The 15,554-nt window shown below is 50.6% G+C and overlaps 1 protein-coding gene across 1 annotated transcript in view; it reads left to right on the forward strand.

The window, feature by feature from the left end:
• The window catches only part of vgll4b (vestigial-like family member 4b), an 81,179-nt gene extending 65,873 nt beyond the window's left edge, over positions 1–15,306 (forward strand). Inside the window, exons 4-6 of the mRNA XM_056273909.1 lie at positions 9,958–10,225; positions 11,830–11,944; positions 13,772–15,306. Coding sequence (XP_056129884.1) covers positions 9,958–10,225; positions 11,830–11,944; positions 13,772–14,031 — 643 coding nt within the window. The 3' untranslated portion in view covers positions 14,032–15,306. The remainder of the gene's footprint in view (positions 1–9,957; positions 10,226–11,829; positions 11,945–13,771) is intronic.
• The last annotated feature ends 248 nt before the right edge of the window (positions 15,307–15,554 follow it).

Genomic DNA, 15,554 nt, shown 5'->3' on the forward strand with positions numbered 1-15,554 from the left:
GTCGATTTTGTCTTTTGTCTCATTTCAGGCCGACTCCAACAGTAAAATCAGTAAAATCAGTAGGACGGTGTCAGAACACAGCGAACAGCTTTTCTCCTGTGGCGACTCCATAAAACACACGAAGGACCGTTGATGTGCTTTTGTTCAGTAAACTTATTTTATTATTTTGACCATGAATTGAATTGTACAACCAGTATTTTATTTAACCATTAGTTCAGCAGGAAACCACCTTCAGATTAAGAGTCTCTTCTTGTCGGCCGAAGACCCGGCCAAAGAGAAAGACAGCTTGAGTCGGTAATGGACGTTAAAGCTTTTCAGGGCAACGGTAACAGTTTGCACAAACGTTGAAGAAGAGATCAGAGAAACAAAGTGTCCCTAAAACAGTCTGGAACAGTCTGGAACAGTGAAGGAAACCTGCCTGACGCACATGAAGACGCTCACAGAGAGCTTTTATTTTGAAATAGTCGCTCCCCAAACTGCTTTTATTCTTTTATTCCTTCACTTTGTTTGGCCAACAACTTTGAAAGACCCACTCTTTACAGCTCTCTCCCTCCCTTACTCCCTCTCTCTCTCTCCCTCCGCTCTTTCTCTCCCTTCCTCCCTCTCTTTGTTCCTCTCGCACGCTCCCTTCCTCTCTGTCTCACACTCCCTTCCTCCCTCTGTCTCTCTTCATTCCTCTCTCTCCCTCCCTCTCTCTCCCCTCCTCCCTCTCTGTCTCTCTGTCCCTTCCTCCCTCTCTTCGTTCCTCCCTCACTCTCCCTCTCTGTCAACCTCTTTGTTCCTCTTTCACTCTCCCCCTCTGTCTCTCTCTTCGTTCCGCCGTCTCTCTTTCCTCCTCCCTGTCTCTCTTCGTCCCTCTCCCTCTCCTCCCTTCCTCCTTCTTTCTTCGCCCCCCCCTTCCCTCCTTTCTCTCTCTCCTCTAACATTCTCTCCATCCCTGCCCTATAGACGTCTCTGCTCACCTCCTTCCTCTCTCAGTCCCAACTGGTCCTCAAACGTTCAGTATAAATAAAGGTCGAGCCAACTTCTGAGAAGTTAGAAGAAAGATCAGGTGATGTGAAGGAATCAGCAGCTGGTTTGTGTGCAGGTCTGCGACCAAAAACATGTCAGCAAACCAACTCGGTACGTTGGTATTTGACATAACACATGAAAAGAACAAAACCCCGTTTCCATTCAACTTGTAAACCTACCAAATGACCGACACACCTTGTCGAGCTGAGGGAGCGTGGATCCTTTACTGGGACTGAAGAGAAGAGGAGACAGAAAACAAAATTACATTTTGACTTTTTTATTTACATCACAATTCATTTGACGATGATTGAACGGACATGTAACGTCTGTTAGTGTGACTCCTCCGCCTTGCTCTCTCCAGCTCAGCCCGCCTAATTAAGAAGGCTCTCAATGAGGGACAGAGAGCGAGAGACAGAGGGACAGAGTGAAAGGGAGAGAGACAGAGGGACAGAGTGAGAGAGAGGGACAGAGTGAAAGGGAGAGAGACAGAGGGGCAGAGTGAAAGGGAGAGACAGAGGGACAGAGTGAGAGAGCGAGACAGAGTGAGAGAGTGAAAGGGAGAGAGAGACAGGGACAGAGAGAGAGAGAGGGACAGAGTGAAAGGGAGAGAGACACAGGGACAGAGAGCGAGACAGAGGGACAGAGTGAGAGAGAGGGCCAGAGGGACAGAGAGCGAGACAGAGGGGCAGAGTGAGAGCGACAGACAGAGTGAGACAGAGGGACAGAGTGAAATGGAGAGACAGAGGGACAGAGTGAGAGCGAGAGACAGAGACAGAGACAGAGTGAAAGGGAGAGAGACAGAGGGACAGAGAGCGAGACAGAGGGACAGAGTGAAAGGGGGAGACAGAGGGACAGAGTGAAAGGGAGAGACGGGGACAGAGTGAGAGAGTGAGAGAGAGGGACAGAGTGAAAGGGAGAGAGACAGAGGGACAGAGCGAGAGACAGAGGGAGAGAGTGAAAGGGAGAGAGACAGAGGGACAGACAGAGTGAGAGAGAGGGACAGAGTGAAAGGGAGAGAGACAGAGGGACAGAGTGAGAGAGAGGGACAGAGTGAAAGGGAGAGAGACAGAGTGAGAGAGAGGGACAGAGTGAAAGTGAGAGAGAGGGACAGAGTGAAAGGGAGAGAGAGGGACAGAGTGAAAGGGAGGGAGACAGAGTGAGAGAGAGGGACAGAGTGAAAGGGAGAGAGACAGAGTGAGAGAGAGGGACAGAGTGAAAGGGAGAGAGAGAGAGACAGAGTGAAAGGGAGAGAGACAGAGTGAGAGAGAGGGACAGAGTGAAAGGGAGAGAGACAGAGTGAGAGAGAGGGACAGAGTGAAAGGGAGAGAGACAGAGGGACAGATTGAGAGAGAGACAGAGTGAGAGAGAGGGACAGAGGGACAGAGTGAGAGAGAGACAGAGTGAGAGAGAGGGACAGAGTGAGAGAGAGGGACAGAATGAAAGGGAGAGAGACAGAGTGAGAGAGAGGGACAGAGTGAAAGGGAGAGAGACAGAGACAGAGTGAGAGAGCGAGACAGAGAGACAGAGTGAGAGAGAGGGACAGAGTGAAAGGGAGAGAGACAGAGGGACAGAGTGAGAGAGAGACAGAGTGAGAGAGAGGGACAGAGTGAAAGGGAGAGAGACAGAGTGAGAGAGAGGGACTGAGTTAAAGGGAGAGAGAAGAAGAAGCCAATCACGTGGGAGGAGGTTGTTCTTTGGCAACGAACAAAAAACAAACAAAACAAAACTTTCTTGGCTTAATTGTCTCTCTACTGAACCCCCTATCAGGACCCAGCTGCTCCCACATGGGGAGGGGGGAGAGGGGGGAGAGAGAGAGCGTTAAAGCGGTGTTTGTCTATCTGTAGTTGAGGAGGAATGAATCCAGCAGATTCCGGTTTGAGGAAACATGGCCGAGGTGGAAAGACTACAGAAACTCCTACTGAAGTAAAAGTACTGCTACTCTACCGATCAAATTACCCAAGTACAAGTATCGATGATAAATGAGTTTCTTAGGAGGGAAAAACTACTTGAGAAATTACTTTGTGAGTTACTTTTGTTCTTTTCATGTCTACAAAGTAAACATGCGAGACATTCTTTAGTTGACAGGATGAACAAACCGCATCTATGTAGACTAAATACCCATATTCAGGCTACTTCTGCATTTACAATGTTACAGTTTCATTTAGCAGACGCTCTCATCCAAAGTGACGTACATCTGAGAGTTAATACAACACAAGCAAGGATCTAGTCAGGAGGCGACAATGCAAGTTAAGTGCCAAAAAACTAGGTTCAAGTCCAATAGGACATAGGTGTCACCAGGCAGTGCACAAAGGCAATTCATAGGGTGCATAGAAGCAATATTTTTAAAATGTTATATTAATACTATCAGGAGTGGGGGTGTTGGAGAAAGAGCTGGGTCTTTAGCGTCTTCTTAAAGATGGAGAGGGACTCAGCGGATCAAATGGAGTTTGGTAACTCGTTCCACCACCAGGCAACTACAGAAGGGAGAGTCTGGCTAGTGACTTAGGGCCCCGTTGTGGCGGAAGTGCCAGGCGCCTTTCATTGGAAGAGCATAGTGAGCAGGACTGAGTGTAGACCCGAATGAGGGAGTTCAGGTAGGCTACAGCTGTTTTAGTTGCTGTTCTGTAAGCGAGCATCACAGTTTTGAATTTGATGCGGGCAGCAACTAGGAGCCAGTGGAGGGCTATGAACAGTGGAGTGACCTGTGCTGTTTTGGGTTGGTTGAAGACCAGACACGCTGCTGCGTTCTGGATCATTTGCAAAAGTCTCCCATCCAAGTACTAGCCAAGCCCATACCTGCTTAACTACTGTCATTTGGCAGAGCCAGGGTACATGTTGGTACGACTGCCAGCAAAATGACTGGGGATGTTGTCAGGTGGTGGAAAGAACACTTTGAGGCGCTCCTGAACCCGGCTAACACGTCCTCAGTGGAGGAGGTAGAGTCTGAAGACTCGGGGGAAGCCACACCCATATCCCTGGCAGGGGTTTCTGAGGTAGTTAAGAAGCTCCTCAATGGCAAGGCACCAGGTGTGGATGAGATTCGCCCGAGATGCTGAAGGCTCTGGACATTGTTGGGCTGTCTTGGCTGACATGCCTCTTCAGTGTCACTTGGAGGTCGGGGACAGTACCTGTGAAGTGGCAGACTGGGGTGGTGGTTCCCATATTTAAAAAAAGGGACCAGAAAGGCACCAGCGATCCAATTATTGGGGCATCACACTGCTCAGCCTCCCTGGAAAAGTCTACTCTAGGGTGCTGAAAGGAAGGCTCCGACCCATTGTCGAACCTTGGATCCAAGAGGAACAATGTGGATTCCATCCTGGCTTTGGAATAACGGACCAACTCTTTACCCTTGCGGAAGTGCTGAGGGAGGCATGGGAGTTTGACCAGCCAGTCTACATGAGTTTTGCGGACCTGGAGAAGGCTTACGACCGTGTACCCTGGGGCACTCTGCGGGGTTACTGCGGGAGTATGGGGTACCGGGCCATCCGGTCCTAGTATAACCAAAGTGAGAGCTGTGTTCGTATTCTTGGCACAGAGACACGTTTTCGGTGGGTGTGGGACTCCACCAAGGTTGTCCCTTGTCTCCGATTCTGTTTGTGATATTCATGGACAGGATCTCAAGGTTCAGCCAAGGTGAGGAGTGTGCCCGTTTTGGGAACCTCACAAATGCATCTCTGCTCTTTGCAGATGATGTGGTTTGTTGGCTCCATCAGAACGCGACCTCCAGCGCACACTGGGGCGTTTTGCAGCTGAGTGTGAAATGGCCGGGATGAGAGTCAGCACCTCCAAGTCTGAGGCCATGGTTCTCTACCGGAAAATGGTGGATTGCTCCCTCCGGGTTGGGGATGAGTTGTTGCCTCAAGTGAAGAAGTTCAAGTATCTCAGGGTCTTGTTCAGGAGTGAGGGTAGGATGGAGCGGGAGATTGACAGGTGGATTGGTGCAGCATCAGCAGTAATGTGGACGTTGTACCGGACCGTTGTGGTGAAGAGGGAGCTGAGCCGGAAGGCAAAGCTCTCAATTTACCAGTCAATCTTCGTTCCAACCCTCACCTACGGTCATGAGCTTTGGGCAGTGACAAAGTGTGAGATCGCGGATACAAGCGGCTGAAATGAGTTTCCTCCGTAGGGTGTCTGGACTCAGCCTTAGAGATAGGGTGAGGAGCTCGGACATCCAGAGGGAGCTCGGAGTAGAGCCGCTGCTCCTTTGTGTTGAAAGTAGTCAGTTGAGGTGGTTCGGGCATCTGATTAGGATGCCTCCTGGGTGCCCTCCTTTGGCGGTTTCCTGGGCACGTCCAACTGGGAGGAGACCCTGGGATAGATCCAGAACTCGCTGGAGGGACTACATGTCCAATCTGGCCTGGGAACGCCTTAGGATCCCGCAGGAGGAGCTAGAGGGCGTTGCTGGGGAGAGGGACGTCTTGAGTGCCCTATGTAGCTTGCTGCCACCGCGACCCGACCCCGGAGAAGTGGCTGATGATGAGATGAAACCAAAAGTACTTTGACTTTATTGTAGTCAAAGTATTGTAACAGGGAAAAACTGCTTGAGGAGTTACGCTGAGATGAACACATCAGCCATGTTTCAGACGTCTCCTTTTACCTGAAGCTGTGGGACCACAGAATTGTCATCATGGTTTTGTTATGGTGTAGAATTGAAAACTACTGGTCTGTGATAATAGTGAAGATGGAAGAGTGACGAAAACTACTTTCTCTTGGGAAGAGATGTAGAAAGATGGCCGGCGTCCATGTTAGTCCAATATACTGTTCCTGTTCACCGGCCTCTGCCAAGTCTCTCTCTCTCTCTCTCTCTCTCTCTCTCTCTCTCTCTCTCTCTCGCTCTCTCTCCCTCAGGAAGTCTGTTGTAAATGAAAGAAAGGAAGGAAAGAGAGAGAGAGAGCGGGGTTAATGACAGGAAACTCCAAACTTTTTTTTTGTTGCTGTAGTACGACCATTCAGTTACAACTCTCTCTGTCTCTCTGTCTCTCTCCGCCCTGGACGGACAGATGCTGGAGCCTGCAGACAGGTCGCCCGGTCTCATGGACCCACAAACTTCTTTTATTTTCAGCACAGTTTCATTCCTGCGTTCAGAGCCGGCGTTTCAAGTGGCAGCTTCCTGTTTCGGTTGTGTTTGTAACATCCAAGGGCTGCCGTCTAAACATCACGCCTTTTAATGGCGTTTCCTTTCGCTCACCACAGCGTTGCTCTCCTCCATCGCTCAGCTGCGTCTCCGCTGTGTGATGACACATCTACCTTCTTCTGTCTTATTAAACACTAAAGACCACGGCGTTACTACACAGGGTGTGAGACTGTCAGAAGAACCAAACACACTTCTTTGTTGTATATCTGTTTTGGATTTGTGTGTGTGTGTGTGTGACTCAGAATCGGAATACTTCCTTCATCCCCGAGGAGAAATTGAGTGATCTTACAGACACTCACGCTCTAATAGCTAAAAACTAACAAGATAAGATGATAGAAACAGAAACAAACAGAAATAAAAGATAAATAAGAAATAGAAATAAGAACAAAATATATCAACAAGCATGGTGCCCATAACACCCTATCTATACTGCACTACCGCAGCACACAACAAGCAGCACGACCAAAACCCGACAGGGCCGGTCCAATGACCATTAACTCAGAGTGTCTGATGGTCTGAGTCTGAGGGAGGAGGTGTAAAGTTTGATGGCCACAGGCAGGAATGACCTCCTGTGGCGCTCTGTGGTGCTTTTCAGCAGAATGAGTCTATCACTAAAAGTCCTCCTGTGCCCAACCAGCACGTCATGGAGTGGGTGGGAGACGTTGTCCATGATGGCACATAACTTCAGCAGCGTCCTCCTCTCAGAAACCACCGCCAGAGAATCCAGTTCCACCCCCACAACATCACCGGCCTTGTGGATCAGTTTATTGAGCCTGTTTGCATCTGCTGCCTTCAACCTGCTGCCCCAACACACAACAGCAAACAGGAGAGCACTGGCCACCACAGACTCACACCTCATCCTGAGCATCGTCTGGCAGATGTTGAAGGACCTCAGCCTCCTCAAAAAGTAGAGACGGCTCTGTCCCTTCCTGTAGAGGCCATCCGTGTTCTGAGCCCAGTCCAGTTTATTGTCCATATACACCCACAGGTACTTGTAGTATTGCACAGTGTCCACACTGACCCCCTGGATGGAGACGGGGGTCACTGGTGTCATGTCCCTCCTCAGGTCAGCAACCATGTGTGTGTGTGTGTGTATCTGTGTGTGTGTGTGTGTGTGTGTGTGTGTTTGTGTGAGAGACACACACACACACACACACACACACACACACACACACACACACACACACACACACACACACACAGATACACACACACACACAGTGTATTTGACCAGAGCTTGTTGGCCTCAGGTGCCGTGTCACATGTGTGAATACAGCACTAGTGAATACAGCACTAGTTGCAGCTTCACCCTGAAGCCCCTGGGTGTGACTGTCTGCAGAGATGTGGGGTTTTGTGGAGCTGTTCGTGTGGAGGCCTTCAGCTCTGTAGTCTGGAGTTTGACCGCAGCAAAGAGTCGAAGGAAAGGCAGCGAATCGTCGGTACCTTCCTTATCGGTTGTTTTCCACAGATCAAACCATGAGCTCATTATTCGGAGCGGCAGAACAGGTTTCTTGGCGTTGGGAAGCAACTCGTTCTGGTATCTGATGGAGATTGGGCAGTCCACTTTTCTCCGTCAGTAGCTGATTCAGGCCTGCGGCAGTGGATGTGGAGGGGGTGGAAGGCGGTGAGGAGTCAGGGAAACCCTGCCGGGGTTCCTCAAGGGGAAAAGACCTTTGACCTTTACCCCGAAGATCCTCCAGAGTCAGCCATCAGACTCGAGTTGGATGTCTTTTTTATATATACATTTATTTCTGATGTTTCCCTTTTTCTCCCAATTTAGTGGCCAATCGATCCCTATTCTAGTTCCAACACCCACCCTCGTCCTGCATGCGTTCGCCAGCTGCATCTCTCCGGCCGGCAGTCTCGAAGGAGTCGCCTCGCCACTTCCGTGACAAGGCGAATCCAAGCCGAACCACTGCTTTTTCCGACACACACAGAGACGCATTCATGTGATGAACACAAGCCGACTCCGCCCCCCTCCCGAAGACAGCGTTGCCAATTATCGCTGCTTCATGGAGTCCGGCCATAGTCGGATCTGACGAGACCGGGGTGTGAACCCCGGTCCCCAGTGGGCAACTGCATCCACACAAAGCCGATACTTGGACCGCTACACCACCGCGGACCCCTGTTGGATGTCTTTTGAAGACTGGACCGACACTGCAGCTAGCTTAAGATGCCGAAAACATTGTGATCATCTTAGATTAGTAATTTATTCTTTAAATACTAGGTGTGCTTCTCTTCCTCTCTCACTTTTAAAACGCTGAGCTCGCTTCCGTGCGAGTTTCTGTCCAGCGTGACCTGGCTGTCAGGAAAACTCATGTTTTGTTTCCTGAGTTTTGTGTGTGTGTGTGTGTGTGTGTGTGTGTGCGTGCGCATGTGTGTGTCAGTAGCGTAGCGTGGGACTTGGCTTCTCCTCAGAGATAAAGTGGATTTGATAGCGAGGAAACCACTTCACAGCTTTCAACCTGTTTGCCTTTCTGTGCCTGGTTTAGATTGGACTCCATCCACAGAGGATAAGGAAGCCTGCTCCTTCCTACACACTACGCCAAACTCTGCGTGGGTGTGTTCATGAACTGTTTAGACACAAAGCCCCACAAATCCGGCTCCGTTTCATGTCGATTTTCATGTGAGCAGCCTCTCCGTCTGTCTCCTGACGGTCTACTAAGACCTCAGGATTTGGATATTGGTGGATTACCCTTTGCCTTAAAGGGACATCCCAGTGTTTTTACATGTTTGAGTCCAACAACTACAAATGGAATGAAATGGAAACTAGTGGCTGCCAGGAAAAAGGCAAAAACACATGAACATATGTGAACCCTGATGCTCTGGACATGCTGAGCAGTCATGTGAAGACTTCCTGTGATTCATGGGCTCAAACATGCAAAACCACCAGCATGTCCCTGTATGTACAACAGGACATCTGGGGCGTCCCGTTAGCATAGTGGTCTATTACGTTGCCTACCAACACGGGTTAAGACTACCTGACAGGCCGCCAGGTACCAAAAGGGCTGATGGAATTTGGGGGCCGAACAGAATGACCTCAGACTTATGGTAATTAAATTTAAGAACATTTTCAGGCATCCAGGATTTAGCGTCAGAGAGGCAAGTTGTGAGATTTGCTAGGGCGCAAGGATCTGTGGGTTTTAGTGGCATGTACAGCTGAGTGTCATCAGCATAAAAATGCTAAAACACATCATGATTTTGAATGACCTGGCCAAGGGACAGCATGTATAATGGAAAACAGAAGGGGGCCAGGGTGTCTGGGTGTGTAGCGTGTAGCGTTCTATTCCATTGCCTACCAACAGGGGGATCGCTGGTTCAAATTCCCGTGTTACCTCCGGCTTGGTCAGGCGTCCCTACAGACACAGTTCCTGTCTGCGGGTGGGAAGCCGAATGTAGGTATGTGTCCTGGTCACTGCACTAGCGCCTCCTCTGGTCAGTTGGGGCGCCTTTTCGGGGGGGGGGACAGTGTGATCCTCCCATGCGCTACATCCCCCTGGTGAAACTCCTCACTGTCAGGTGAAAAGAAGCAGCTGGTGACTCCACATGTATCGGAGGAGGCATGTGGTAGTCTGCAGCCCTCCTCGGATCGGCAGAGGAGGTGGAGCAGAGACCGGGACGGTCGGAAGACTGGGGTAATTGGCAGGGTACAACAGGGGGGAAAAAGAGGGGGAAAAGGAAAGGACATGTGTGTTCGTGTAGATGTTCAGCATTGTAACGTTGAGCGTCACCAGAGTTTTGAGGTGAAAGAAAAGCCCATTGTTAAAACGACCTAACCTCGTGTACTTTATCCTCATCTCTCCATCTGGCAGGAAACCTAACGGGGACTACCGCAGCGCTATCAGCTCCAAGGACCAGAGCCGGAGCCCGACAGAGCGCTTGGTCCCGCCCACCACCATGGGTGTCCATGGCAACCACCTGTACAGCCACGCCCACCACCACCATCACCACTTGGCCAGCTTGGCAAGCATGGAGCAGCCACTGGCGCTCACCAAAGGCAGCATGGTGGACTCAGCCCGCGGCGGCTCCTTAAGCATGCCGACCATGCCAGCCCCCGTCAGCGCTGTCGAACGCCAACAGGTAACACAAGCGTACACGTCTTTCTTCTTTACCTTTCACATTGTAGGTTAAAACATCACTTGGTGTTTAAGTATTTTAAGTTTAACTAATAAGAGCCTTTGTTTGTTTCACTTCAATTCTCGTTTCAGCTCCCAGCATGATAATGTTCCAAAACCTGCTTTCTAATGCCCTGATTCTCCTTCTCCAAGTTCTCTTCCTCTAATGCCCTGATTCTCCTTCTCCAAGCTCTCTTCTTCTAATGCACTGATTCTCCTTCTCCAAGTTCTCTTCCTCTAATGCACTGATTCTCCTTCTCCAAGTTCTCTTCCACTAATGCCCTGATTCTCCTTCTCCAAGCTCTCTTCTTCTAATGCACTGATTCTCCTTCTCTGAGCTCTCTTCTTCTAATGCACTGGTTCTCCTTCTCCGAGCTCTCTTCTGCTAATGCCCTGATTCTCCTTCTCCGAGCTCTCTTCTTCTAATGCACTGATTCTCCTTCTCCGAGCTCTCTTCTTCTAATGCACTGATTCTCTTTCTCCAAGTTCTCTTCTTCTAATACACTGATTCTCCTTCTCCAAGTTCTCTTCTTTTAATGCACTTATTCTCCTTCTCCGAGCTCTCTTCTTCTAATGCACCGATTCTCCTTCTCCAAGTTCTCTTCTGCTAATGCACTGATTCTCCTTCTCCAAGTTCTCTTCTTCTAATGCACTTATTCTCCTTCTCCAAGTTCTCTTCTTCTAATGCACCGATTCTCCTTCTCCAAGTTCTCTTCTTCTAATGCACTTATTCTCCTTCTCCAAGTTCTCTTCTTCTAATGCATCGATTCTCCTTCTCCAAGTTCTCTTCTTCTAATGCACTTATTCTCCTTCTCCGAGCTCTCTTCTTCTAATGCACTGATTCTCCTTCTCCAAGTTCTCTTCTGCTAATGCACTGATTCTCCTTCTCCAAGTTCTCTTCTTCTAATGCACCGATTCTCCTTCTCCAAGTTCTCTTCTGCTAATGCACTGATTCTCCTTCTCCGAGCTCTCTTCTTCTAATGCACCAATTCGCCTTCTCCAAGTTCTTGGCTTGTCTTCCACTGTTCTGTTGGGTTGTCTTCTACTGTTCTGTTGGGTTGTCCTCTACTGTTCTGTTGGGCTGTCTTCTACTGTTCTGTTGGGTTGTCCTCTACTGTTCTGTTGGGTTGTCCTCTACTGTTCTGTTGGGCTGTCTTCTGCTGTTCTTCTACTATTCTGTTGGGTTGTCTTCTACTGTTCTGTTGGGTTGTCCTCTACTGTTCTGTTGGGCTGTCTTCTACTATTCTGTTGGGTTGTCTTCCGCTGTTCTTCTACTGTTCTGTTGGGGTGTCTTCTACTGTTCTGTTGGGTTGTCTTCCACTGTTCTGTTGGGTTGTCTTCTACTGTTCTGTTGGGTTGTCTTCTACTGGTCTGTTGGGTTGTCTTCTACTGTTCTTCTACTGTTCTGTTGGGCTGCTCCACATTTGGACCCATCATAATGCTTCATTTTGTGTGTTTGCCATTAAGATTTGACCAAAGCAATACTTGTTAGGAATGACTCTCATGTTGTGTGTGTGTGTGTGTGTGTGTGTGTGTGTGTGTGTGTGTGTGTGTGTGTGTGTGTGTCAGAATCGTCCGTCAGTCATCACCTGCGCTCCAGCCAACAACAGGAACTGTAACCTGTCTCACTGTCCGCTCTCCCACAACGGCTGCTCGTCCATCAGCAACTACAGGAAAACAAACAGTGAGTAAACACACACACACACACACACACACACACACATGCATGCACACAATATTTAGTTTGCAGTATGGCTGATTGTTGTGGGATCCACATCGTGTAGAGTGTGTAGGAGTGTGTGTAGGAGTGTGTGTAGGAGTGTATAGTGTGTGTAGGAGTGTGCATAGGAGTGTGTGTAGAGTATGTGTAGAAGTGTGTGGAGTGTGTGTAGGAATGTGTGTAGGAGTGTGTGTTGAGTGTGTAGGAGTGTGTGTAGAGTGTGTGTAGAGTGTGTAGGAGTGTGCGTAGCGTGTGTGTGGGAGTATGTGTAGAAGTGTGTAGGAGTTTGTGTAGAGTGTGTAGCGTGTGTGTAGAGTGTGTGTAGCGTGTGTGTAAGAGTGTGTGTGTAGAAGTGTGTGTAGAAGTGTGTGTGTGTAGGAGTGTGTGTAGGAGCACGTTGGTGTGTTTCATGTACTACAGCAGATGTTTACTACGCTTGGCTGCTGCCTTTTCCGAAGCATACTGAGGTGTAGTGGATGCTGTGAGTGAGCTTCTCCTCCGTCCCGCCGGGTGGTGGTTTCAGTGGGCGGTAGTTTCAGTGGGCGCTGCGTGCTGGGCGGTGGTTTCGGTGGGCGCTGGGCGGTGGTTTCAGTGGGCGCTGGTTTTGGTGGGCGCTGGTTTCGGTGGGTGCTGGTTTCGGTGGGTGCTGGGCGGTGGTTTCAGTGGGCGCTGGGCGATGGTTTCGGTGGGCGCTGGGCGCTGGTTTCGGTGGGTGCTGGTTTCGGTGGGCGCTGGGCGGTGGTTTCAGTGGGCGCTGGTTTTGGTGGGCGCTGGTTTCGGTGGGTGCTGGGCGATGGTTTCGGTGGGCGCTGGGCGCTGGTTTCGGTGGGTGCTGGTTTCGGTGGGCGCTGGGCGGTGGTTTCAGTGGGCGCTGGTTTTGGTGGGCGCTGGTTTCGGTGGGTGCTGGGCGGTGGTTTCAGTGGGCGCTGGGCGTCGGTTTCGGTGGGTGCTGGGCGTCGGTTTCGGTGGGTGCTGGGCGCTGGTTTCGGTGGGTGCTGGGCGCTGGTTTCGGTGGGTGCTGGGCGCTGGTTTCGGTGGGCGCTGGGCGGTGGTTTCGGTGGGTGCTGGGCGGTGGTTTCGGTGGGCGGTGGTTTCGGTGGGCGGTGGAGTAAAGATCTCCTGACAGACAGTTGGGACGTGCTTGAGACTGAACATTTAGTCAGCTTTACTTGTTATAACTTATAACAGCTGTTATAACAAGTGTTATAACAGCTGGAGGGACCTGAGAAGGTTTGTGGGGCGGTGTGTTCATGAAGCTCATCACGAGTCAGACATCCAGCAGATCGTCATGGTGACATGAAGCAGGAGAAACAGAGTTCATCACCCGAGTTGTTGTGTTGTGTTGTGTTGCCGTTAAGCCCACTGAGGCAAGTTGGTCATTTGTGGTGTTGGGCTGTACAAATGAGATCGATTGGGTTTGATTGGATTGGATTGGATTTGATTGGATTGGGTTTGATTGGATTTGATTGGATTTGATTGGATTGGATTTGATTTGAGTGTTTGGCTGAAACACAACACAGAAACCAGGCAGTTCCTCAAGCAGTCTGGAAAGTGACGGTCTGCTTTGAGAACCGGCTGCAGTGTTGGGGAGTGATTGGTTATTGGTAATAAACGAGGTAAAACCCGGCCTGCCGAGCCGACGCTGCTGTCGCACTTTAACAAATGTAAAACAAACCATACGGTGCCACAACACAAACACGATGAGGCGAAGTCGAACCTGCGGCTCGTCAGGCTTCATGTTTACTGACGGACGCCAACGCCGTAATCCTCTCCTCCTTTCTCCCCCTGCAGCCTCCACGGCCTGCGACCCCGTCATCGAGGAGCACTTCCGCCGCAGTCTGGGCAAGAACTACAAGGAGCCGGAGCCCGTGGCCACCAACTCGGTGTCCATCACCGGCTCGGTGGACGACCACTTCGCCAAGGCGCTGGGCGAGACCTGGCTCCAGATCAAGAACAGCAAGGGGAGCCCCTCGTCCTCCGGCAGCAGTCCCAACTCCTCCCCCAACAGTCACATGGTCAGCCACAGCCACTCCCCATCCGTCGTCTCCTGAAGAGGGAGGAGCTTAGAAGAATCGGACCCTCCAGCCCCCCCCCACGTTACTTTTCACCAGCGATCCTTCCTGCAGGTCCACCAAGACCCCCTCTGCACACCACATAGAGGACTGGCTGAGCAGTAACCCTGCCCGGGTAGTTCCCAAACACTCTTCTTTTCTTGTTTTTCGGGTTTTTGCTTCCTTAGCGTAAGCGTAGTTAACAAAGTTGGTAGACGGGGTCCTGTCATCATCCATGGTGTTTGTTTTTTTTTGAGGGTTCAGGGTGAAAGAACTGCAGCACGGACTCGCTCCTCGCCCCTTCAGACCGCTGCAAGGCCGAGCGAGGGTCTACAGCGGTGTACGGGGAGACAGGAGAGCGAGGAGGTATTTTTACTTTTGGCTTTGTGTGAGTCTTTGTTTGGGCGGCTCTCTGCCTCGCAAGCGGTTTTATGTAACGCCTTTGCATAACGAGACGCCCAGCTTGGACAAGGAAAACAATTGAGAAACAGACGATTTCCTTTTTTTTATTTGTTTGTTTGTTGTTGGACGTCAAACACCACCTGACTGTTCTACCAAAGAAACCTGGCAGACAGACACCCTCTATGGATCCGTGTCCCCCCCAAGCCTGGAAAGAAGAAAACCAGGTCATGCCGTCATCTCCTCTTCGTTCTGTTGTGATCTCTCTCCTGGTCCTGCTAGCTTCTGCAGGACTGACTGACACTCCTGTCATGGCGGCTCATGGGCGGGGGGTGGAAGAAGGTTTTGAACAGTGGTGAGGGACGGGCGGGTGATGTAGTTCAGCCTCGCACACACCGGGGACAGCGACGCTGCTTTCGTACACAGCACATTTGGCCTTTAAGCCCGTAGCGATCTCCGTTAGCTTACATTCAGGTGAGCAGGGATAAGAGCTGGGTTCGCTCCTGCGGAGGAGTACCGACACCACAAAGCCCAACATCCTCTTCGTCGTTTATCAACGGCGACTCGTATCGGAAAGTAGAAAACACAAACTTCATGTGATTCCCCGGAGGTGTTTCCCATCACATTATCAAAGGCCAACGTCACCCAACAAAGCGCTGATGGATGCGTTGTCCTGTCCTGACGTGGACGGTTTTTGCATGAACTCGAGTCCGGACTTGCCCGTGGTTTAATCCTGGCGTTCGGCTGCGTGGCGTTTTCCAGGCAGTCATTTTTTATAAATTTCCAATCACCGTTTCTTTGAAGACAAACCTGACGAGAAGGCGCTGGCTGCAGGTTAGAGGAAGAAGTTCATGGGGCTTTTGTAGGGCGGCCGACTTGGCGCATCACCGTGAAGACGCTCCCAGTAAGTGTTGTGTTCCACAGGTGGTGCACATGCGGTTTCTGGCTACAGGGCAGGTGACACCCACTGGGTGGTCTTGGATTTGTGTCACCTCATACGACCCTTCCCCGTTGCGGATGTTTTGTCCGGGCCGGTCATCTTGGCCTGTGTAGACAGGGTCCTCCTGGAAGCACCGGCCTGCACATACGGTGGTGGCGATGGCCTTGTTTTCGCTGATGTTAGC

Source organism: Lampris incognitus, chromosome 2, assembly GCF_029633865.1.
Source record: "Lampris incognitus isolate fLamInc1 chromosome 2, fLamInc1.hap2, whole genome shotgun sequence".
Taxonomy (NCBI): domain Eukaryota; kingdom Metazoa; phylum Chordata; class Actinopteri; order Lampriformes; family Lampridae; genus Lampris; species Lampris incognitus.